This window comes from Trachurus japonicus, chromosome 10 (genome assembly GCF_045865225.1).
Source record: "Trachurus japonicus isolate A0001 chromosome 10, Traja_1.0".
In the NCBI taxonomy this organism is placed as follows: Eukaryota; Metazoa; Chordata; class Actinopteri; order Carangiformes; family Carangidae; genus Trachurus; species Trachurus japonicus.
Genome location: NC_140916.1, coordinates 9,765,966 through 9,791,104, shown reverse-complemented (window position 1 = coordinate 9,791,104; position 25,139 = coordinate 9,765,966). Strand labels below are relative to the sequence as shown.

Here is a 25,139-nt window from a genome sequence, read left to right as displayed (position 1 = left end):
GTGCCTCATTTGTAAAAACTTCAAATATTTGAATACTTCACACATTTCCTCTGAAGGGTTAATAATTGGTTCTATATGAATAGATACTTTAAATAATTTGTTTATATAATTGGTAATGCAATTATATTTTGACTATATTTGATTTTACACATTCATAGTGTTGTAAAATGATTGAATATAATAATCGTACCAAGAAAATCTATAACTGTGACATCCCTGGACTGTTACCGTAGCGACTGACCGAGTCACAGCGACGGCAGACACATGAGGTGAAGCTGCAGTACAGTAGAGTACAGTAGAGTCGGCCTGTGGACTTCCATCCATCCAGCGCCTTGCCCGGGCATGTAACATGATCAACACGGACTGTTATTGTAGACACAGGCTTTAGACGGGAGCTGCATGCGCGTGAGCCTGTGTGTGTATGTGGGTTAGTTACACACATACACACACACACACACACACACACACACACACACACACACACACACACACACACACACACACACACACACAGGTCAGGCAGTCTGTGCAACACAGGCAGGAATGCAGCACTGAAAACACACACTGACACACACACACACACACACAGCTCACGCTTCTTGTCTGGCCATCTGGTGACGCTTATTGCACCATCTCAACATCACACACACACACACACACACCGGGGGAAAAAAATGTAGGTCAAACGTTCAGCAAGGTAAATCATTTTTTAAACGCTCACCAGAGTCAACAGCTCAAGCCACGTTTTTTTTTTTCTTTTCCCTAAACATGCTGCTCATTCCCAAGGAAGTGAGCGCTCCTCTTGTCATCTGCTCGTAATCATGCCGACGACTCTGACTCAGGTTTGACCCTGTCAGATGGGAGGAAAAAAATGAAAAAAATGCAGGTTATCATGGGGACATAAACACAGAGAGAGAAGCCCAGCGGGGACGGGGACTTCTCACTTCAGCTCTGCTCTCTGTCACACTGGATGTCCACGGCCCATGTTTTATTTATTTATTTTTTATTAGTTTTTATGTCAGAATGATCGAGCATAATAACAACATCACAGTACATCCTAATGTTAAATTATATAGCCAGGCAACTGGATCACTCGAGGATAATCTCACGTTTTAATTTTCATTTTTATTTCTGCTGACATGTCAGTCACATCGCTGGCTCAACAAGACCTCAGACACACATCGTCGTTGTCCTTATCGTCCTCTCAGGTGTAAAAAAAAAAAGAAAGAAAACATCCCGGGCTGCGGCTGCTGTTGTTGTACACAAATAATCTTCACCCCCCCACCCCCTGCTGGTGGAGATACTATCTGGTTTCAGGGAAGAAGCCAAGATCGTCGGCTGGATCTGGCAGCGACATGAAAAAAAAAAAAAAATCAAACCAGAGCAAGAAATGGAACCATGTAAAACTTTATTATTATTCCAACATTATAACCCACTAATTTACATCAGGGGTAAAGACTCGCAGGAGGTGCATACCTCATTTTGATTGAACAGATTGAGGCCTGTACTTCACTCAATAAAATTTATACGAGTTTCACTCCCCCCCTCTCCCCTCCCCTCCTCTCTCACCCCAACCCCACTTGTAGCTGTGATTTTAAACGTTAGCTAGTGACTGAGTGCATGAGGCCCTGCCAAATTCTTTAGCCTGGTCAAAGACAAACAGGCCTGTTTGTTGATAGTAATCACCAGTCGTGTGTTAATACATCGAAGCCGGTTCAGACACTGGTTTTTTTACATCCACTTTGTCTGTCTGTACGTCTGCAGCCGGAGCGACAGAAACAGACTGTGGATGTTTAAGAGCTCAGCTTTTGGATTTTCTGTCTGCAAAGCCTCCTCACACCGAGCCGCCGCCGCCACCGCTGCTGCTGTTTACACACTTGTTCCCACGTTTTACTGTTGCATTTGTATAAATTACCTTTAGATCTCTGTTTAATGATTGTTTAAAGGTCAAATAATATGAAATATAAGCAGAACTAGAAGCATTTAGAAACATCACAAAGTGGAAAAAGCCCAAGTAAAGTTCCCTCCAGACCATTAATGTGATTAATCAGCCGGCTGATGTGGAGGTAATTTAAGTTCCTAGAAGTTTTAAAGGAGCACTAACTGGAAACACTGGAGCGGCATGTAAACAGGACACTAGAAATACCAAAGGTATGAGGCACAGATTCCCCAGGCAGAGAGGAGCAGCCACCAACCGAACTGTGTGTGAATTTTCTGAATATTTCACATTTTATTTTTCAGTTCAACTGTTGAAGTGAGTTGTTTTTGACCTAGATGCCGTATAAAATGCCTCTGTGCTTTGTAACAGGTGTTTAATTCATCTGGAGACTGTTAAATCTTTATTATCCAACAGTCACAGTAAAGGTATTTAAGTGTTGTAAAGATATCAAGGGTTGAGGAAAATTGGACAAATGTACTTTTTTAAAAATAGCTTTATGTGACTTCCACTGTTGGTGGTTGTGGAAGAACAGGTTGCAGAGGTTGAACTTTACACACACATTGAAATACAATCATGAATTGACTTATTTTAGTCTACAGATGTCTGTTTTTACAAAAATATTCAATGTTCAACGAGTTCTTTTTATACATTAGGTGCTTTTCTTGAACATTCAGAGGTATAATTACCAGTATTTTCTCAGAGCTGTACCAGGATGCACTTTCCACTTTCCTTTTCCATGTATATTACCAACAGCATTATGATGCAACAGCAGGACAGACGCAGCCAACGCAGGTCATGAGCTCAGTCCTGCAGATAAAGAGGCGGCTTCACCTTCCTTTTCTCACCACTTATGAGCTGACGTCTGCTGGTCCAGACTCAGACTGACACTTGAGGTGGGTCAGACTCATTGCCATCGCTGCTATCTGGAGGGCTTTGGCACTTGGACTGCAGTGTATCACCAAGGATTTCACCTCTAGACAAAGCCAAAGAAACACATTCCTGTGTCTCATTAGTCTTTATCAAAGGCCACTGGCTGCTGTGTTTTGTTTTGACTGGAGAATGAGTGAATTTGTGAGTTTTAAAACAACCAGTCAGGCTCTTGTCATCCAACCACGCTTTACTTTTCCCCCTGCAGGACAAAAGAGCTTGGTTTTAAATAGGTGGAATTAACCCAGTCATGTGGGTCAAACTAAAGGCAACAGGTTTTTTTTGTTGTTTTTTTTTCTTTTTTCTGCTGACCGGACAAAGCTGCCTTTTTAGTCTAGGTGTGACTTTATGTGGATGTGCTGTCGGGGGGGCGTTCAGCACCGAGTTAAGTTTATATTGCAGCTGGATCAGTTTCCATTTCTTCACAAAAAGGGCACAGACTTCAGAGATGATGAACGACCGTGGTTTAAATTTGTGAACAAGATGTGAACTTTCTTGGCGGCGTTTCGTCCCCTCAGCATGTCTGCGGAAGAAACTGATGCTGCAACTAACCGTTTTATGTTTTTTTTTCTTCTCTTTTTTCTTTCTTGGTTAAAAATGCTGATTTTCTTGGCAGCGACATCAAACGTTTTCATTGTAACCGTTTTGCCTGTTGCTTCACTCCAAACAACTGTTGATAATTCAGATAAGTAATCAAAGCGGAGGGGATGATTAGATCTCATCTTCTTGCCTCCAGTGGAGGTGGATATTGTCATTTCACCACACACACACACGCCTCCAGCATTTGCAGGCTCACTGCTAACCTTAAATTCTGGAGTGAATTGAAGTTATCGGCTCTGTAGGAAACAGTGAAGTGCACGGCCAGAGATAAAAATAAATACGAAAGACATTTGCGCAGATGACGTGACGTCCTGTGATCTAACAGTTTCCTAAATGAGAGAAACCCTCTAATAACGTGACATTAGTGGGGAACAGTCATTTCACCAATGTGCTGCCTGTTGCCTCTTTGTCTCAGTTTGAACACGTTCAAGTCCGGACACATTTCACTCTGAACTAAAGACTTTTTTTTTCTTTTAATAGGCCGGAGAAGAAGAAGCTTTGTGGTTTTTTTTTCCTTTGTGTTGACTTTCTGACTGTTGCTCGTCGGACGGCCTTTCTCATTGGGGTTAAGGGGGACGCCAAATGAAAGCATCCCTCCCCCTCCTTGTGTCTTTCATGTGGTGCATGGCTGTGGAAAACTTGCTGCAGATCAGGGCCACATTTTAGAAACACAAAAAAAAAAAAAAAGAGAAGACTCTCTCAGTGTGACGCATCAACTCCAGTCGAGCAGATGAGGAGAAACAGCAGCGCTGGTGCGACTGCAACGATGACTCAGCAATCTGGGGCCAGCCTCTGTCTCCACGCCACTGGCGGATAGTGTGTGTGTGTGTGTGTGTGTGTGTGTGTGTTAATGTGAGGGTTTATTTGTGTGGATGTGGATGTGCCTACGTGCTCATGTGGGCATACATGAACTCATTCATATTGTTGTCAACCCACTCAGTAAATAAGCTGGGCAAATTGCGGGGCTCAAACTCTTGTATCAGAGGTTTTGATTCATTCATGAGGATAAAGCAGGGCTGGATCTGCCACACAATCATGTATTTTTAACATAGAGAACATTTCACATTGTATTCATTAGTGTTTGTGCTGATTATTTGATCCATATAATCCAAAGTATTTGATTAACAAACGGGGCAAAAGCAGCTAACGTGTGATTTTAGAAGGAAAAACCAGTGAAAATTTGTCATTTTTAAAGGCTTAAACCCGATGTCAGATGTGAAGTATTTCTCTTTTATATTAAGGTTACATATTGTATAATGTGAGATTTGCATGTTTTCTTTGATTATAAAGCAGCTCCAGGCTCTTTTATTGATAATACTTTGAACGTGTCAAAGCCTCAGTCCACAGAGAAACTCACACAGCCGAGACCGAGCTCTGAGGACTTCATGACTGCATAACAAAGTTTGCGTTTCAAAGTCAAACACAGCTCGTAAAGACAACGTGGGTGTGGTTTAATCAGATCTGATTGACAGCTTTGGCAGCAAAAGCAAAAAAACACTCCTCATTTCTGATTGGTGGATGTAAATATGTGACATCAGTGTTTTCCCACATCGAACCCCTGAGGAATAAACACATAAAAAAACAGGAATATTTCAACGTTGACATAAATAATTGTGTTTATGCAGGGACCTGTCAAAGCTGATTAGGAAAAAAAAAGAAATATGAAATGCTTAATCAATGCTTTAATCAATACAGATATTGATTTCTGATGACAACCAGTTTCCTCAGCACCAGATTCATGTTCATCATTCCCCCCCCTGTGTGCCAGAGCTCACACTGCCTCTCTTTGTTACCAGGGTTGAGGTAGAGGCTGTGTAACAAAATCCCGTCCTGGCTGGCTCGGGAACAGCTCGCAGGTTTACCTGTCTGCGCAGAAAACCTGGCGAAAAGCGTGCGTGCGTGCGTTTGTGTTGTGTTTTGAGGTGTTTGCGGACAGACAGCTGTGTAGAACCGAGAGGGAGCAGAGAGAGGGAGAGAGAGGGGTTTTTTGGAGGCAAACTCTGGCAGGAGAGAGGAGAGAAGGAGGGAGGGGGTTGAAAGGGATGAAATTTCAGATTCCTTTGACAGTATTGAATCGCTGGCCAGGAATGCACACCTCGTCTGGGTTGGGAAGAGCTTTGGGGATTTGGAATAGTTATCTGCGGTATGTGTGCTGGCCAGAGAAGAAGAAGAAGGAGAAGTGTGCCTGTTTACACGTTTGCTAATCATTAATAAGCCGCATTACAGAAGTAAACACGTATGATCCGGATGATGGAAGAGGACAGATTTGAGATTTGAATGCGTTAATTACCAGAGATCCGGTTCGGTCCAAATAATTGGGAGTTTTAGGAAGTGAGTAAACAAAGTGCGTGTGAGAAGGGCAGGTCCACAGACAGACATGTTGAACAGCAACAGTTTGGTGTGACGTAGTTGCAGGGTGGGGAAAGGGTTAGATTGCAGATGCAGCCCCCCACCCTCATAAAAACAATGTGATCACTGTTTGTGACCAGTCCCATGACTGTGTTGAGAACCAAAACACCAGAAGACTGGGTCTCACAGCCTATTACTGGGAAGCAATTTGTGCTTTTTAAATAGTTGTTTTTTTCTGTAAGTAACCCCCCCTTCGACCAGACAGTCGTCTCTCGGCCTTCGTCTGCTGCATCCAACACAGAATTGATCGTCCAGGTCCATTAAGCCCAGATCAAATTCTTGCATTGTCCAGCACCTTTTAGAAGAACGGCAGAAACAAGCACTTTTCAGATACTTACAGGACCATTTAAAGTGATTGGAGTTGGTTTTTTTTCTTCTTTTTTCTCAGTTTTGCTGATGTCATTGTATGAGGTAATCCACCTTTGACAGCTGCTGACAGAAAACACCTGCTCTGACATCACCGGCTGAGGTGTGGTGTTTCTTGCGGAGGAGTTTCAGCTTTCAGACCAGGGGGCGGGACGTCTTTAGAAAAGAAAAAAAAGGGTTGCCAATAAAACATTTTCAGTTTAGTTTGAACATAAGATTGAAATGAAACATAATACAATTGTGTTATTCTGGAAATAGTTTTTGGCCTGTAAAGCAAAATATGGAAGAACCATCAGTATCTGCTGCACATGATGAGTGTCAACCAAGAATTGAATATGAAATCTAGAACAGACAAAGTTTTTACATTTATTGAATATGTTAAAGGACAAATCTGGGCAAATCCAACTCGGGGCTGTATTTTCCTAACATTTTAGGTCTAAAAAGAAGATTTTCAGTTTAATTGCTCCTGTTTTGCGGTAGTTGTGTCTGTCCCCGCATCACCACGGCAGCGATGAATGGGAGCGGATTGAAGTTCTGCTGCTTAGGCTGTTTACATCCCTCAAAGCCGCATTTTTTTTCCACAGACAGCGTCAGATAGCTACTCGAACATGCACCGAGAAGTTTGTTTACTTCAAGCAAGTCAAGAGTTGATATTCCTGTGCTTATGACACAAACGGGAGCTTCCGACTGCACGTAAACACACAGAGCACGTCAGCTTGGGTCTCGCGCGAGACTCTGAATTCTAGACTCTGAGCTAGTTTTAAAAACATGTCGGCTTACCGTGGCGATGCAGGGGCAGACACGACTACCGCAAAACAGGAGCAATTAAACTGAAAATCTTCAGATTCCTTCTTTTAGACCTAAATTGATAGGAAAATACAGCCCGAGTTGAATTTGCCTAGAATTGTCCTTTAAGTACAAAAAGTATATATGAAGTTGACATGAAAATCACCTCAAGACCCCATGAAGTACTAGTTTTCATGTTCACTGTTTTAGTTTAGCACATTAGCATCCCAACATTTGCTAATCAGCGCTCATCAGTTGCAGGTATTTGATCATAAATCAAGCTTCTGGTTATACGCCACAGCAATCCGCCCAGTAGTAAATAAAATATTTTAGTTTGGACTAAAGTGGAGGAGTGACTGCTGACAGACCGAAACATTGATATCACCATCCCGTGGGTCAGGCCAGCAGCGTTAAGAAATACAAAAAAAAAATCATCAAAATTGGACTTTGTCAAATTACGCAACTGTGAAACTGCAGCTGAAAAACCTGAACCGTGTTCATGTGAAAAACTCCCTGTAAGACTTGAGGCGTTGGCCAAACAGCTTCATGTCAGTCAGAATAATGTCGTCACGGTTTCGAGCTCATTTGTGCCTCGACACGACGTGGTTGTTCATGCATAGTAAGGATTTATTTTTAAAAAAAAAGAAAGAAAGAAAACGCTGCCCAATTCTCCACTCAGTCGTTTTGAACAAATGATTATAATGACCGTTTCTGTAGTTTTGAGAAGTAAGTCATTTAACCGCTGCCAGGTTGACATCCTCCGAGGGTTATCTGACTAATGAAAGGCTCTCAGCGCAAATTAACGTAAATATGTCCGTCCGCGGCTTACGCAATTGCAGCTCTGCTCCTGTGTAACCACTCTGCATCAATAAAAAAAACAATAAAGAAGCTTTATTCCACGATTTGGACCCTTTTTTTTTGGTGCAATCAGATAAAACAGCAGAGATATGATGAACAGACTGTGGAGCACACGCGAGCATATGGAGGATATAACAGGAAGAATACAGTTAAACTGTCTGAGCCTGGCTGTTGATAACATTTGCTCTCAGCTCCAGTCGCTCCTATTGTCCTCATCAGTGTGATTACTTTGAATGAGATGATTGCAGTGGAGTTATGCATAATGTAAGATATGCTATAAGAAAAGAGGGGGGTCTGCAAGATAGTTGTCTCTTTCAGTTTTTTGGATGAGCCGGTGCATGAGTCAGCTGTTGTCGCTCAGCTCTGTGGCACTAAGCTCTCCTGACTTCTCAAAGACGCTGAGCAGGCTTCCTCCAAATTGACTCGATGCTAAATGAAGGGGGAGGGAGGGAGGGGTGAGGTGGTGTGAGGTGGTGGAGGTGGGGGGTATGTCTTCTAATGAAAAGGCCTCTGGTTTTTTAACTGATAATGGTGGAAGGCTTTGTCAGTATCACTCTGTGCGGTGATCCGTCTGAGAGCTGAGAGCTGTACTCACCTGCTGGCCATCGCCATCAGTCCATTAACGGGAGCCGTGTAGATGGCCAGACTTGCACTGTGTGTGTGTGTGTGTGTGTGTGTGTGTCCCACCCTTTTTGCTTGTGTTTATGAGTGTGTGTGTGTTTGGGTGTTTGGGAATGTGGCATGGATTTCAGGCTCTGCGCCCGCTCTATAAAATGAGCTGTGTAAATTTGTAAGGCTCTGGCTCGGCGCCCGGTGCTGCCCCATCGGCCCCAGACATCTTCACTAAGCGTCACCCTGAAAGCTTCACTTTGCACATTGTGGAGGGAGCAATGGCCGCCGCAGTCGCGAGCACAACGTGACAGATGGAGGGTGCATTAGATGCCTTCCACATCCCCCCCTCCCTCTCTATCCCTGTTTTTTTTTTTTCTCCTTGTCTTAAATAGCAATTGGCATCAACTTGGGCATATGTTGAGGACTTGAGCGAGAACCAAAATAGTTGGTACACCGTCCAAGACCACCGCGTGTGGCTGAAATACTTTTAATTTTCTGGCTCAGGTATGCTGCAGGTTTTTGTGCGGCGGACTAAATCAGCTTTTCCCGAGCTTATTTTCTCTCCATCTCCCATGTCCTGTGGAGTTTTCTTTGTCCACAGTCCTCGTCTTTTGACTCTTTGACAGCCCCAAAGTAGCTGAATTGTAATAGAAGAAAGGCTCTTTGTTTTGCCCACTTGCTGTCACTGTGGATTTGATTGTCTCAGTAGGCAGCGTGGCCTCAGACACAACCATTCACACACACAGTCACCCCTGTGGATGGACATTCCTTTTGGCAAGGCTCCCAGATGGCACTGCAGGTCTCTGTGGGCTGCGGCCATCAGAAGGAGGAGTTGATTGACTGCGTTTCTGAAAGACTGAGCAACATCACGGCCGAGCGTGAAGGTTGGAGAGCCTGAACATTTGCTTTTCTTTCCTGCTGAGAGCTCAAAGTGCTCTGGAGAAAGTTATGAATACAAGCTGAAGATTGTAGAGGCTTTGGAAAAAAACAGATTTAACTGCCCAGTGTCTAGCTGCAGGGAAGCAGAGGTATATTTTTGAAGGGTTTTGTCTTGAGTTAAAGGGAACAGTTGATTAATGGAGGATTTGACTTGCAATAACGTTTTAATTCTGACGTCTAAAATGTGAGATTTTGCTGCTTTTGGTCTGTTTGCCATGTTATCCACTGAAACCAGACAACTAATCAACAGCTTGATGAATGAAATCTTTTCTCAGAAAGTGAAATATGTTACACAGTGTTGCCTGTTGGTATCACACACATCTTATCATTGGTCATGGTGTGATGGGATTCCAAAATGCTGGAAAATAAACTGTATGCATGCAAATCAGTGCAGACAAGGCCTGCATGTAACTCTTTTTTTTTACATTCTGGGATGCACATAATGCAATATGCAAGAAAATTAAGTCTTTCTTTTGCATAATATGGTAAAAATGTTATTGCTTTGCATGTCTGAGTTAATTTGCCTTACTTTACAATGCACATCCTGTAATAAAACTTTTACATATCCTCACATTACAGCAATGATGCTGAAATGAAACATTTTGCAGTCAGACCATGAGCATAAACTTTTCCAATACAGTGCAGTTCCTCTGCAAGACTTACAGTTTTTTCTCTTTAGTAACTATGGAGAAGACGTTGCAAAAAAATGGCCTCTTCAGTGTGTACTTTGGTCTGAAAGCACCACGGCCGTTTCTGCTCCCATGTGCTTAAGGATAATGAACTTGGGGTGAGATGTGAACCTAAAGTGGTAGATGCTTAAAAAAGGAATGGCTTTTGGAGCCGCAGGGTTAGTGACAGGCTGTTGAGCATCCTGAGGAAGTCTCATTAAAACAGTATTTTAGTGTTTTATGATAAAGCTTACAAGCGATGTCAGTTCCATTAAGGAAGACTGGTAGTTAAAAAAACTGTCCCATCATCTGGAAGGTGACCGATTTTATCTGCAAGACAGCTACCCGTGAAAAATCCTCAGATGCCCCGAGGCCGTCTTCCACTCTTGAGTCAAGTTTTCATGTCGATTAATTGATTTGTTCAACCCTCTTTAAATGTTTAATTAACCTAGACCCAGATTAAAATGTCACTAATATGAAGTCCTCAGATCCTTTATCGCAGCCAGTTGAGCTGGAAGTAATTATACGAGTCCTGGGAAATGACATTCTCCCAAACGTCGTCGTATGGCTGGCTTCAAACCGATGGTGGCAATCACAGTGGAACGCAAGCCCTGCCAGCACAAACATCATTTCACAGAACAAAATATGCATTTGTTAGACCCCTCGCTCCAGCGACTGTTTATGGGTGAAGTTACACATTAGCACTGGAGCAAGAAGATCCTACGTCTGGCATGCAGTTTTCCATTGATAAGGGGATAATTTAGCGTTTAAACCGTGCCACAGGGCTGAATTTACTGTGTGCTCATATTCAAACATCAATATTAATGTTGCAGGGAGATTTGTTTAGGTTTTTGACTTGGATAAAAATCTTGCACGTTTAGGCGTCATGATTGTTGCTAGGCCTAAATACTTTTTTTCTTCACATCTTTGAAATCATCTCAAGGCTGAGCGTTTAGCTCTCGGGCAAAGTTTTTTTGGTGAACAAGAAAGGCCCCGCTGAATTATAAATGACTCTATCTGCTCTGAATGTTTGTGTGAGCTCAAATCATCTGCAGTGGGCCTGTTAATGGTTTCAATTTGGGCTGGATAGAGACATATTTAGACGCCTACACACTCTCTCCCAGTCGAGACTGATGAACAGAGATTGATATGCCTCAAGAAAATCACTCTCTTGTTATGTGTCGTACCGTTGCATCACAGTCGGGCAGACTGAGGAACAGATACATCCTGGAGTAAAGCTTGTGCCATGGAGAGGACGGTGATAACAGAGGAACCATTGTTATTATTATTTCATACCAAACGCACTGGAGATGTTTATTCATTTTCTGCCTCCTACACAGCTTGGATATTATGTTAATAATCTGTTCTGGTTTGATTTAGCTCAACGCCAATATTGGCTCACAAAAGGTCATCAGACCAACTAATACAGATATTATTATACAAATATAAAATTCAACAATCAAGTAATTCTAAACTTTTTCTCTCAAATACTTCTTCCTAACAAAGTTTCAAAGTGTGTTACCAAAGAAACAAAGTTAGATAACCTTGCTGGCTTAAATTAGCCATGCTAGACTGTTAAGCTAGCAATCATAAAAGGCTAAATAGCAAGCTGTTAGCTAGCTTATTTTAATATTTGAAAGAGACATGTAAGGAAAAGAGCTACGCTATCTATTTTCTGAGTTCAATAGCCATGCTAACTTTTTGCTCTCTCATTATAGCAGTCAGCTAATTAGCATAAGTGGCTAAGTAGGCTAGTGGGCAGATTCAGATTAAATCAGATTGTTGTTGGATGTTTCTTGTCACCTGTGTAAATTCATCTGAATTAACAAAAATATTGTCCCTCCAAAGTATTTGTGTGACGAAAACCTCGATCTGATTTAACTCCTCTTTGTCGGTGGGATGAAGACATGATAACATCTCCATCTCTCTCTCCTCAGATGTGTCCTCTTGCCTCTCCTGAGTGTGAAGCCTCCTCAGCAGTCTCTCTTCCTGCTCGTGGACTCTATCGACGAAGGTTGTCAGCTGGGTGAGGGGGAGCAGAGGTCGTCCCCCGGCTCCCCCAGGACCATCGCCGAGCTCCTGGCCAGTCATCACGAGTTCCTGCCTCCGTGGCTGCTGCTCATCTGCTCGGCACGGCGCCAGAACAAGGCCATCACCAAACTCTTCACAGGTAAATATCACAGCTTTTAATGACATACACTCAATTTAAGGCCTCTATTCTCTTAAGGGAAGACATTTCAAGCAAAAAAAGTTTGAACTTAGAAGTGAAGTTATTTCCAAAATAACTCAAAAAAGTATTGCTTCATGTAGCATTTCCAAAGCTCATGCATCATTGTCAGAAATAATTGTGATGCCTTAATCAGAACTGAGCTGAGCTGATGGGAAGAGACACTTTGATATATGAGACAATATGTGAAGTTGTCAGCACTGCCCCGTGCTCCGAGCTGCTGTTTTTCCACTCTTATTATGATACATTTCATCCGATTATGTGATTACAAACAAAACCTCCCTCGTGGTTTCTTTTCTGTCACTGCTGTTCAGACGGCACGGATGCAGAAGGCTCGCCAGCATCACGACATGTCCAAAGAGATTAAGGTCACGGCTGCAGCAACCCCCTTTTTAAAGAGTCACGGCACTTCCTTCACGTCCTTTGACACTGTACCGTACCGGCTGCTATTATCTCCTTGTCATCTCGGCAGCCTACTCTGTGGTGATGAGCTGGCATAACATTCATCAAGAACCTGACTGTGTGGGAGGAAGTCTCCTCCGCAAAGCTTGCGCTGCTGCGTATCCCCCCTCTACCTTTCCAAAACCGCTGAATGTGGGAGCTTCTAGTGCCCTCGGCTCGCCTCGCGAAAACCATTACGTAATATCCCAGCAGTCTCAGCAGTCGTTCCTGTGCTGCTCCCCACTCAGGAGACGCACTGAGCCAGGTCCACAGCTGAATGAGTTACATGCCTCCTTTAATTTATTTACTGCATAAGTGCTGCAGATAATAATTTCTCTATCTCGCATCATTATCATTATTACTATTTAACAAATAAAAACAGGCTCTGAGACTGCAGCACAAAGGTGGATGCAGGCTGGTGTACAATAGGCTGGTAATGAGGAACCTGTATGATCTTGTTTTCTATTTGTCTCTGTCAGGGAGTGTATTGTGGTCAGGAGGGAGATTTTAAGATAATGTAAAGATGAATTATACACAATCGAGCCATTCAGATGCTAACGACCTCTATTGTTATTGGAACCATGGTGACGGACTACCCTCTGATATTTAGCTCCAACAATAAGCTTAAGATTAGCATTTGGTTTTCTTATTCTGGTGTGTGCTCTGTGCAATGCTGCAGTGGTTTGCAGGTAAAGTAGAAGTCGGATGGAAAGATGTGTCAAATCTAAATCGCAAGCCAAGTTTATTTCTATATCCCTTTTTTTTTTTTTTTTTTTTTACAGTTTGCCTCAAATGGCTTTACCTAGCATCATAACAACATCCTCTGCCTTTAGACCCAGGAAAATCCTTAACAGGGAGAAAACGGGAGAAACCTCAGGGTGAAATCCAAACAATGTACTGTAGATAGTGTACATAATCATAACAGCAGCAGAGTTCGTGTGTAAAACTATATTTTCTGTAATTTACAGTCAGTATTGTTAGACTTAATATTAGCTGCACATGTTTTTGTCTAGTGCGGGTGTGGATGAAGTAGGATGGAGGATGAGGGGGAGTAGAGGAAGAAAATTAATAGATAAAAAGATATAGGAGGGAATATTATAAGTAAGTAAATAAACAAAAAGGGGGATAGGAGGTTTCTGTGCTATAGAGCACATCTCTTCCTCCCCTTAGGGATGAAGGGATGCCCTGGTTAGACTGGGATCTAAAGGCCGGGTTACACAGGCTTACACAAGGTTCCTCCCAGACCTGGAGGAAGGATCTGGCCTGTTGCAGTCAGTCAGTTTATCCTGCTGGTGACTCAACTACATCAAACGTTGTCCGGTTCCAGTTCCTCCAGTGTGAAGATTTGCTGATTAACTCTTGCTTTCTGCGTTTTAACAATGAACAATATTCTGGACTGTTGGTTGGAGAAAACAATTCATCGTGGAAGTAACTGCCATATCGAGCCATGATCGCTGATTGCAGTCGGGGTTCAGACCATGTTTCGTCCATCTGGACTCAACGAGCCATGTGCAGCTTTCGGGACAGCGTTCAGCAGCCTCCATGTGCCACGTTTTATAACCTGCATCAACTGTGTATTGATCGGGTCTGATTTCATGGAGCGGTTCGATGTCGCCGTCATCGCAGCATCTGTCTCTCATTAGAGCGACTGTTACGTGTTCAGACCTCGAGTCTTATGTGCAGCTTTAAAAGTCAAGTAAATGATTGGGTGGTTGGGTGTTTGGGATTAAGTGAAAGTGTAGGTGTCAGACTGGTGGAAGTGTAGATCTGATTAGTGTTGACAGTAGCGGCGACGGGCGAGGGAGGGATGAGGGAGGGAGGGAGGTTTAATTTTAGGACACCAGAACTCTCCTTGAGTCTTTTGTGGGAGTCTCGTGTCTAATTCAGCAAAACCAACTGTGATGCAAGCTGCCCGATTCATAATTGCTATGACACACCCACCCACACTTTCGTCTTAACATCAAAGCTTCGACGTAGGTGCCCGTGCTAGATTAGATTCTGGATCGGTATCAGAGTGTAGTATAAAAGCAACCCTCACAGCGTTTTCCAAAAAAACTTTGAGCCCACAGATGAGAGGAACTTTGGAGATTTGATTTCCTTTCAGCTGCAATTTGCATTCAGTCGTATTTTCTGGTTTATCCTGTGTGTGTGTGTGTGTTTTTGGCTGTGCCTCTCACTGTGTGTGTGTGTGTGTGTGTGTGTGTGTGTGTGTGTGCGTGTGCTCTATCTGGCCTGAGCCACAGTTTTAAATCGTCCGATTTTTATCTGGAGTGCATATAAAGTCGACAGTGTAGTCAGCAGGGGAATATACAGCCCTATAAGCCATAGATGTAAATGCTAATGGGGAAGTTTTTATCTGTAACTCACTTCAGAGGATCTCAGGGAGCTCTGTGATTGCCTCTTTTTCTTTTTCTTAACTTGTGTTTGTAGCTGATGAGTCGTCTGTTCTCCTGTGTTTTGGATATGATTTGAAGGGAACTTCATGGGACAATCTGATAAACAGCAGTTATCTTCTTGTAGTTTCTTTTCTTTCCTTTGGACCGGATCTCAATGCTTCCTCTTTGATGATGGCCAGGCTTTTGTCAGCCCCCTTTATTCCACTCGCCTGGCATTTGGTATTTTAGCAGAGGAACAGAAATCGCACATCAGATGTGATGACCCCGTTTGAACGCTGTGAAGGACATATGTTTTTTTTTGTTTTTTTTAGGATGAACACGCTGCTCTAGATTAAAAAAAAAAAAAACTGAACCTTTTCATTGGCTGCTATTGAGTTTGTTCATTGAGACGCTCCTGCAGAGCCACAATGAGCCTTGGCCTTTCTCCTCTGATGCTTTTAGCAGCATCTTTGTTTTGTCTAGATTCAGTCTTCCGCTTTCGCTTCAACACTGAAAATTCTTCCACAAGACCGACTTCTTCTTCTTCTTCTTTTTCTCCACGCACATGCACCCACGTCTCGACTTGTGCACACAAACACACTCACCCGCTTACCGTGTCCTCCATTAGCTTGTGCGGCGGTATTATTATTATGAATACAGCGCTCTAAATGCTCCTTATTCATGCGACGCAGGACCGAAAATAGACCAAAGGACTTCGGAGTATCAAATTGAGGCCAAGTGTCCCCTAAAAATACCCCGCATATTGTTTACAAGTCAGAGATGGCCGTGACCTGCCAAAAAAGCCTCCACTTTCATGCTCCGTGCAGAGCCAACTCCTATTTTATATGAGCGGCCTATTTCGTCTGGGGTGGAGGTTGTGTGGGTTTCCCAGTATACTCTGGTCTGCGGCGATGGGAACTCTGTGGTCATGTGAATATAGTGTCGATAAAGTTTGTGTAATGACCTTTAACCACAAGGTCATTTTGCAGCAAAAGTTGCCAGAGGCTTGAAGAAGTCTACAACAATGCTTTTTTTTTTTTTTGTTGTTAAGACAATGTCGGATGGCTCTCTTTCCCTCGGCTCGCCCTGTTATTCCCTGCGTCCGTCTCGGAGAGGAATGTGCTTTGGGAAGTTTTCAACACCTCTGAGACTGAGCAGGAAGAAGGAGGCTTTCTGACTTCTGCGGCAGAATGCCCCACTCGCTTCCGCTCGGCTAATGCCCCTACAAACAAAGGCTGTTCTGTTTGTGAGGAGGAGTACAAGAATTTTAGTCGCTGGCTGACACACATTTATATGATCACCCAGTTTTGATTAAGCCCCTGGTCTCGGTGGATTTTTTTTAAAAATTGTATTTAAATGGACTGAAATCCCACTCTTGAGATGCAAATACACAAAAACTCAAATGTGCTCAGTGTGTTTGTGGAGATGTTTCTCTAAGTCCCGAGTGACAGCAGACCTATGGGGGAGAAGCTTGCTCTTTCTCAGCTCCCCTACCCCCCGGCCCCCCCTCCGTCGCTCTGTGCTACTGTAAGACCATGATAGGGGTAGCGGAGTGGAAACACTTAGGCAGCGATTTTGGTTTGGAGCCGGGTAGAATCTGTGCCAATTTAACAAGGCCTCCGGCAGCAGGGAGAGCAAGGGAAAGGGGAAAGAGAGAGGGCGGGGTGGAGGTGGGAGACAGTGGGGTTGGGCATTTAAATAGAAACAGCTTCTCAGACATTTATTTTTTTTCTTTTCCAACAGCTCACAGTTCTCGCTCTCATCGTTTTCATACATGCACACCACTGATAAAAGCGACAATTTGTCAAAATTGGACAGAATTTATATTGAGCTGGATCAAAAACCCCTGGGACTCCCAAATTGGAGCTGTGTAATGATTTTTAAAGCTGGCATTTTTTATTTATTATACATTTTTTGATGTCTCTACTTTTTGTTTTTTAGCATTTTCACTTTGCGTAGGGTCACATTAAAACTATTACAGCCTCATTTCAATCATAACCCCCCCCTTCACAGGTTTTGATCCAGCCTAGTGTGTGATCTTTTTTTTTTTTATCGTGTGGAGGCATCACTGAACTGTAATGGCTGCCATCTGCCCAATATTGTTTATGGGGCATGCTTGTCAAAGTCGCTGTTTCTCAAGCAGCAAGTATGTGTCAGCGCTCTGGTAGGATTAGCAGACAGCGCTGCACGGCGCATATGAGTCCTGAAAAATCCCTGAGAATATCTGGTGAGAACATGCTTGTAAATATTGTCTTTTTGATAGACAACGGGTGGAGATTAGTCTTATTTAAGCAAAGGCAAGGCTGGATGTGGTTGAAGGATTGAACCTTGAGGCCGCCCGGCAAGTCCACACATGACTCTGGTATTAATTTGACATTGATATTTACTGTTTGAAAAAGTTCCAGGCTGACGGAGGCTTTTATCAACAGCAGCTTAGACAGAGAGTCAGAAACTCTGCTGTCCTGGTCTGACATGGAAACAGGAAGTCATGTAAGGTCACAGAGACAGAGACCAGACCCCTTCACTGTGAAGAAAGAATGAGGTTTAAGTTGAATTTGACATCTGATCAATCACGTTTAGCTAAATATCAAGTTATTCAAGGTCCCATATTATTATTTTTTCCTGTTTCATACTAAGGGTTGATCCGTTAGAAGGTGCATCTGTTTTTTATGTAACAAAGATTGGAGGCTGGACGATGGGTGTTGGTGGGCGGGGCTTGGAGCATAGTTAACAATCTGCTTGACTGCTTCGTTGTGACATCACAAGGTTACAGAAATCCTGACAGCTCGTTTTAAGGCCCAGTTTCTGAATACCGGCTGCGCTCATTTCATTGTAGACTGAGACTTTTGAAACTTTCACAGTATTAATACGGAACCTGGACCTGATTTATAACCAAAAAAAAAAAAAAAAAGACGTTGAATTCTCGTCTCTGGAGTCTTTGCTAGCTGCCAAGCGCACAGACGTGAGGATGATAGTGATCATCTCATCTAACTCCCAGCCAGACAGCCAATAAGCATAATTCTCAAAAGGATATTTCTTAAAGGAATAAAGACGAGATTTAATAAACATTCAAGGAACAGGAATGTAGAGCATGTAGTTAGCTGTCACAGAAACCAAGATAAGATTCTTTATCTTATCGAGTCCGCCTGTTTTACTGGATCCAAACAGAACCAGCGTTCAGAACAGAGTCATATAAACGAGGTGTGGGGGGGAAAAAAAGTCTTGTGTTAAAAAACGTGTTAAGATCGGAGATAATCTGAGAGAGGCGAGTATTGCGTTTCAAATCCTGTGTGGAAGCATCTTGCGGCTAATCTGTGAATCCAGGAGGAGGAGGAGGAGATGGAAGTAGATGACAATGATACAGCCCAGTTTAAAGCAAAACACAAAACAAAAACCTCTCACAAGCTGTACAACATGAGCGAGGGATGAGGACGGATGGAGAGAGAGGGAGAGAGAGAGAGGGCCCTGGATTTGGGAGCTGTGCTGCCAGTAGTTATAATAATATAGTATCAGTGTGCTACTGGAGCCGTGAAAGATAATAGCTCCCCTCAAACAACCACATTCCTGCTCTGCAGTGTTACAGCAACTTCAATTAGATTGATTTCCACTATCATAAAATACATTATTATTTTCATTCTTTCCCCAATTTTTACTCTTTTACTTTCTTTTTAGTTGGGCACAAGGGCCACTTGGCGGGATGTGAGGATTCGTACCAGCCAAAAAACTTGGAGAACAGCCACACACACACAAAAGCCCCTCTTAGTTATGAATCACAGCTGTAATTAAGACGGTTATATTCCTGGCTCAGTCTGAGGAATGTTTCAGGAGCGTGTGGCCACTTTGAGGACACTCATCCTGTGAGGCATTTTGATGATGGGGGCGGGGTGGGGGGTGAAGGGTGGTTACATTGCTCATTTCCTCACACATTTTACCATTCTCCAGAGTTTGGTCTACTTGTAAAGGCCACAGTGCATAGATAAGTCATTACAAAGTGCTGTGTAATATAACGTGGCGACCTCAGCGGAGGGTCTGGGTTCTTGTTTCCTGTGTTTGCGTCTCATCGGTGGTGCAGAGGGAGCAGGGGCAGCCCACCCTCGCAGGTCCACTACTTCCACTCAGCCCTCCGTGAATGGAGCTTTCTTCACGTGCCCCGCCACAGAGACAGAGCTGATTTACCACCAGTGATGCCTGGTTTAAAAAAAAAAAAAGTGTCCGAACCTCCTCCTCCTTCTCCTCCTCTCTGAGCGGCTTCTTTGTCCCGAGGCATGTGGTTGAATCAGACACAGAAAAAACAATGGTCAACAAAACTTAACATCTCTGTGCATGTGTGTGTGCGTGTGTGTGTGTATACTTTCAAATGTGAGACCTCACTGGAGAGACCGCGAGATCTCCTCCTGGCCGCCTGACAACACAAACACAGTCGTAAAAGCAGCGAGGACGGTTTATTTCTTCTGCGCTGAGGAATGCTCCCTGAAGAGAGACAAAAGGCGGCCCTGCTCACGACTCCTCTGTAAATTACATTTTTCGGCATCGTTAAGACGATTACGTGAGCGTGTGTGTGTGTGTGATATGTCGTCGTCGTTGTCGTGAATGCAACAGATGAACCAGAAACTTTTTAAACTGTGAAATAAAATTTGGAAGTTTCACGAGAGACACGAGATGCCAAGAACAATTTCAGCGCCGAAAGAAGAAGAGGAAGAAGAGAGTCTTTAAGCAGAAAATTAAAGCGCCTTTATTGAATAGTTTCAAGAACCTTAAAAACCAACTCCAGCAGATTTTGGCCACGCTGCAGCCTCCTCCAGGGAGCTTAAATTGCACCACACTAAACCAAACAGAACATTCAACAAATGCTTCCTGCAAGCAAAACCTAATAAAAGCCCCTTCTCTGTTCCCTCCTGTAGTTTTTTGGGGTATTGATCGTCTCTCTTGACCTCGATTCGCAGGCTAACAAGAGCAAAGGACGACACCACCACGTCTTTAACGAGCTTACCCTCCCCTCACCTTTTTCTTTAAAATTGGCTTACACAGACAAGCTGATTTATGTCCATACTCATGTATGAGTTGTCGTCTGCGAGGCTGCATGTTGAGCCTCACTTTGGATGAGCTGAAGACCGTAATCCTCGCTGAATACTGTAATTTACCAGCACGCAGTCTGACAGCCGGGCAAATTACAGGTCTACCGTGTCTGTATCTGTAACACCTTGGGTGCCGCGCTGCAGTAACACGATTCTGAACATGGCCGACGAACCCGGCTGGCCTCTTTCCTCCCGAGGTGATGCCCCCTTTGGTATGTGGCGTGCCCCTGCCAAATTTTTATGGACTTGAGATTTTCTGCGTTTTTTTGTGCCCACAGAGCGTGACTTGTCAGATTTTTCTTTAATTGAAGGGCGTTTAATTAAGTCCTAATTTAACTTTTGTTGGAATAAAGGCGGGGAAGTTCTTGGCACTTTTTATATCTGGTTTTTGCTGCAGGGGGGAAAGGCCTCCAAAGTAAAGTACAGACAGGTTTTTTTTTTTAATACCACTCTGCCTCTTGACCTGCATTGCCAAGGATGACTCTGCAAAGCACCTTTCCACAGCGAGCTCACACAGCTTTTTTCCTCCCCTCTGCTGAATCTGCTGCCCGGACATTTCCATGTTAAAACGTTTCCAAAATGGTTCCAGACTTTTCCTGGCACTTTTTTTTCGTGGTGATGGCAGATAATGGCTTGTTTGACTGGATGGCTAATAAAACACGACTGACATGCTAGGCTGAGTAGTTTCTTGTGCAGGTGAATGGAAACATGTGCCGGTGAGGGCTAAATGAGGTCACCGGGAGGTCAGCTCAGTGTAATGATGAACAAAAACACTGGGGCAGAAATTGAGGAAATTTGATCCCGAGTGGGACGTGGGACTCCCAGCGCTACAACGGCTTACTGCCACCACAGACCTTCAGCTTTGTACGTATCTCCAGAGAGAAAGTGACAAAACAGCATTTTTTTTTTAAATGACACAGCTGGTTTGAATTGGTCTTATTGCATTTAGCATCATAAAACCTATTTAGCTGTAACTTTTTAAACTTAAGGGCAAAAATGAAAAGGATTACGTGGCATGAAAAGACGGATTATTGGCCCTACTTTCTCCACCCGATTGCAGAAATTGGAAACATTGCACAGTTTGAGTGATGTTAATAGTATTTATGTTCTGTTGGTCCTGTTTAATCTGCGTCTTAACACTCTGCTCCTCTGCTGGAATTTTCTTTTTTCTTTTTTTTTTTCGCTTGGATGAAATTGGATGATCCAGACATCTGTGCAGCTGCGGGAAGCTCTTGTGATATATAGTGACAACTAGAGTGGATATCCATTATGGGATTCGGCGAGAGGAGGCACATGTGAGTGACCAGGTGCACTGTCTTATGACTTAGTCTTTTGTAACCGTCTTAATGAGCTTCTGTCATTCAAAGGCATAAAGTACGGCGGCTCCTCTCCCTGCAGCGCTCTGCAAACTTTATCATATGATGGATGTTTTATTCCCCCGGTGCAGGTGGTTTGATAGCTTCATCTGAATGCACCTCTCAAACTGAGCCATGCTGCGTGTGCTCAGTGTTGCCCCAACACCCCCCCCCCCCCACCCGTTCCTCCCTTATCACCAGCTACACCATCATGAGCCATGTTCAGTTGCACCACAACAGGTTTGACTGGAAAACCCTTCTCACGTCCCGTTTGAAACTCAGCAAGAGGCGTGTTTGGGCAGGAGGTGTTTTCATGTGCTCTGCCTCCAGCATTACACAAATTAATTGTTAAAGTGTAATAATTTCAGCGTCTCGCCCGGTGGTCGTTCGGTACGTCAGGAAATAATATAGAGCGCGTGTTAAAACGAAGGCACTAATCTGAAATGATTTCCTCCTGCCTGCTGCAGTTATCTCTCTCACAGCTGAATTAGGGCCTTATCAAAGCTTCTCAGCACTTTGCTTTGTCTTTTTCTCACTTGTGAATGAGCCACATTTATCCCCGATAAAATAGAAAGTGTTATCCGCATTCATCTGCTCGAGGAGAAATTAGAGAGTGTACACAATCAAACGAGGGGCTCAAGAGTTATTTTTCAAAGCGCTAAATGGCAGTGCACTTTTCAAAGGAGTGTTGTTTGCAGACCGTTGGAGCTGACTCTCATCCACATACTTGTGTTTAGGAGGTTGGTCCTCTGGTGTTTTTTTGGAAGCCGGGGGAAACTCTGCAGCTGTCGAACAGACGTTTGTCGAGCGCGGGGTTTACTGGAGAGCCCGAGGAGAGAGGGGCAGAGAGAGGCTTGGGTTTCTGTTTTCTTTATGGATCCGATGACTTAAGATGGTGTCTCTTCGCCGTGGACGGGCCAGAAATCTGTGCACCCCCTCCGAAATCCCCAGGTTTTGATGAGCCACGAACCCTTTTTTTAAGTTTCCCGATTGCGCACACGCACGCTGCCTCGTTTGTCATCTAAAAAAAAAATTAATCTCGAAGGCAAACAGTCCCTCTTTTGTGCACGGGGTTCTCTGTCTATCGTGGCCGGCATCCAGTGCTGTAACGAGCAGCAGCTGGCTCAGAGGCCTGTACTCGGGAGCTGCATCCCTCACCCTGATGAATGTGTCATTTGTTGCTTGTTTAGCAGTCGCCTTTGTTAAGACTCTGAAACCATCCTCACACATATAAATAGCCCAAACACACACACACACACACATGCAGCTACAGTTTGTGCAGCCCCTCATCTAACGGTGCAAAAAAAAAAAATCCAGGCCTCATCATGACTGCTGGGTTCTTTTGGAAAGAAAGAAAATTGTTCTTGGAAAGCATTTGAACCTTTATAGCCAACCAGCATTCTTGCATTCTTCTGTAGTACTTAATAGTAGTTCCTGTTACACCACAGTCATCAAATACAGGTTGTATGACTTTTCCCCCTGTGGTTGTTTTTTATTTAATGTTTTTTATCTGCAGGAGTAGGGCATGACTTCACAGTTGACATCCAGGCCTTATAAAGTGATGTGTGCTTATGAAGTGGAAACTGTGGCTCATCTTCCAGCAACGCGAGGCAAAACGCGGTTTCCGACTGGAGGCCGCTGCTTGTTCAATTCTTTTATTTCCAGCTCACAGAAATTGATTTTAAGAAAGTGTTTTTCATGCTGATTGCAGTCAAATCTGTCTCCTCCTCCTCCTTCGTCCTGCCTCCTCTTCCTCCTCCTCCTCCTCCTCCTCCGGCTTTCCAAGTCGCTGTGTCTTCATAATTGGTGTGTCAGCGACCGTGGAATGTAGGAAAAGCTGTTTATCATAAACTACAGCACAGCAGCATTTTTCTTTTGTCCCCCCTGAGAAAATATCCATGATAGAGAAGCATCTCCCAGAATCTAGCTGTAATGCACACTTAATGTTTTCCTTAGTCCCCCTCCTCCCTCCTCCCTCTGTGAATAGAGCAAATCTGAACATCAGCATCAAGACTGAATATTAAATGTCACATGTTTTTCTGAAGTGACTGGCTAAGTGAAAATGTTTTTTTTCCCCCTCTTCTCAGTCCCCTGAAGTCTTTTTTTTTTTTTTTTAGGTTCTTGTTTTTCCCCTTTAATGGCCTCTTCCCTCTTCCCAGCTAGTGGGTTTCCTGTCCCAGCTGGAACGAACCCAGAACGGCCAAAGAAGGATCAGGGTCAATATGGAGAGGGTGGACCAGTCAGTGACGTCAGAGCTTCAGATGTGTGTGTCTTTAAAATGTCACATATTTTACACTCCCATGTGAAAGGCGGGTTTGTGTAGTCACAAATGGAAAGCCGATTCAACTAGATTTGATATCATGTCCCTGATTGTGCCACAGCCGCCTGAAAAAATAGTTCAAAACAGGGAACTGAGCTGGTTTGGCCTTCACTGTGAACAAAACAGCACAGAGAGCTTAAGATAGTTAAAACAAAAGGCAGCAGAAAAGTCCTCAGATGACGGCACAATAGCTGAAACTCGATCTTTAATGCTTTAAGTCTGAGCCAGAGGAGCTCAGATGAGTACACAGAGACCAGGAATGCACATTTGGATCATGTGCTACCTTCAAGTGTTTCTTTTCTGTACCTTAAACCTAAAGGGAGCCATCTCCACACTTATAATAACCCATTACAGTTCCCATGTCAGAGTGAGTTAAGAGTCAGGAGCAAAGGTTTGAAATATGCCCAATCGTTAATGGTTTTTACTCCTTAAAGGTAAAAGTGCTCAAGTGTTTCTACTTTACCTATAGCTGCTCTGCATGCGCACCATGAATCTGGCTCCTGGAATGTCAGTGAGGGGAGGAGGAGGAGGAGGTGAGGGGAGGTGAGGGGAGCAGGAGGGGGGAGGTCATGAAAGCCAGAGTAAAGAGAGAGTAGAGGGTGGAAAATGCACACAGGCGCTGAAAACAATGACAGACTGAAAGTGGGTTAGGGGCATTGAGTTTCTGTAATTATCAGGCTATTATGCTGCTGGAGTCTTAACTTTATGTAGCTTTTATTAATTTAAAGTGTTTGCACAGCTGCTCTCTTGTTAAACATTAAACATTAAACATGAATATTCAGAATAAACAAAATATCAGTGTGTTTTATGGTTGTTATATTCATCTCGATTTGGTCTGGTTTGAATTATCTTGTCCATATGATCCCTATTATAATAAAGCCCTTAATCCCCAGAACTTACCCCTTTTACTTCTCCGGGGCGCTGTCATAAAATATTTTATGATAGATAATTGTTACTTATCACGAAGTGCAACTAAAGAGCGTCTTTTATAAGAATTAATCCACACAAAAAAAAAAGAATAGTATTTTCTCTGATTCTCACATTTTAAACAGCTTCATCACAGGTAGAAATGGGATGAAGGCCTCAAGGACAAAGTATAAGGAGGATTATTGTGAGGCGCTGGTTGTGTGTGTGTGTGTGTGCTTATCTTAAACAAACTCAGGAGCAGATGATAAAGAAAAACCCATCACTCCTCTGTTTAACCAGGATCTGCTGTCCAAACTGTCAGTACCTGCTCGGGAA

At 43.5% G+C, this 25,139-nt stretch overlaps 1 protein-coding gene across 3 annotated transcripts in view; it reads left to right on the top strand.

The window, feature by feature from the left end:
- The window catches only part of ankrd50 (ankyrin repeat domain 50), a 38,128-nt gene that overhangs the window by 5,029 nt on the left and 7,960 nt on the right, over positions 1-25,139 (top strand). For all 3 annotated transcript variants that reach the window (XM_085789220.1, XM_085789217.1, XM_085789219.1), the window contains exon 3: positions 12,042-12,274. In XM_085789220.1, the coding sequence (XP_085645346.1) occupies positions 12,042-12,274 (233 nt within the window). The remainder of the gene's footprint in view (positions 1-12,041; positions 12,275-25,139) is intronic.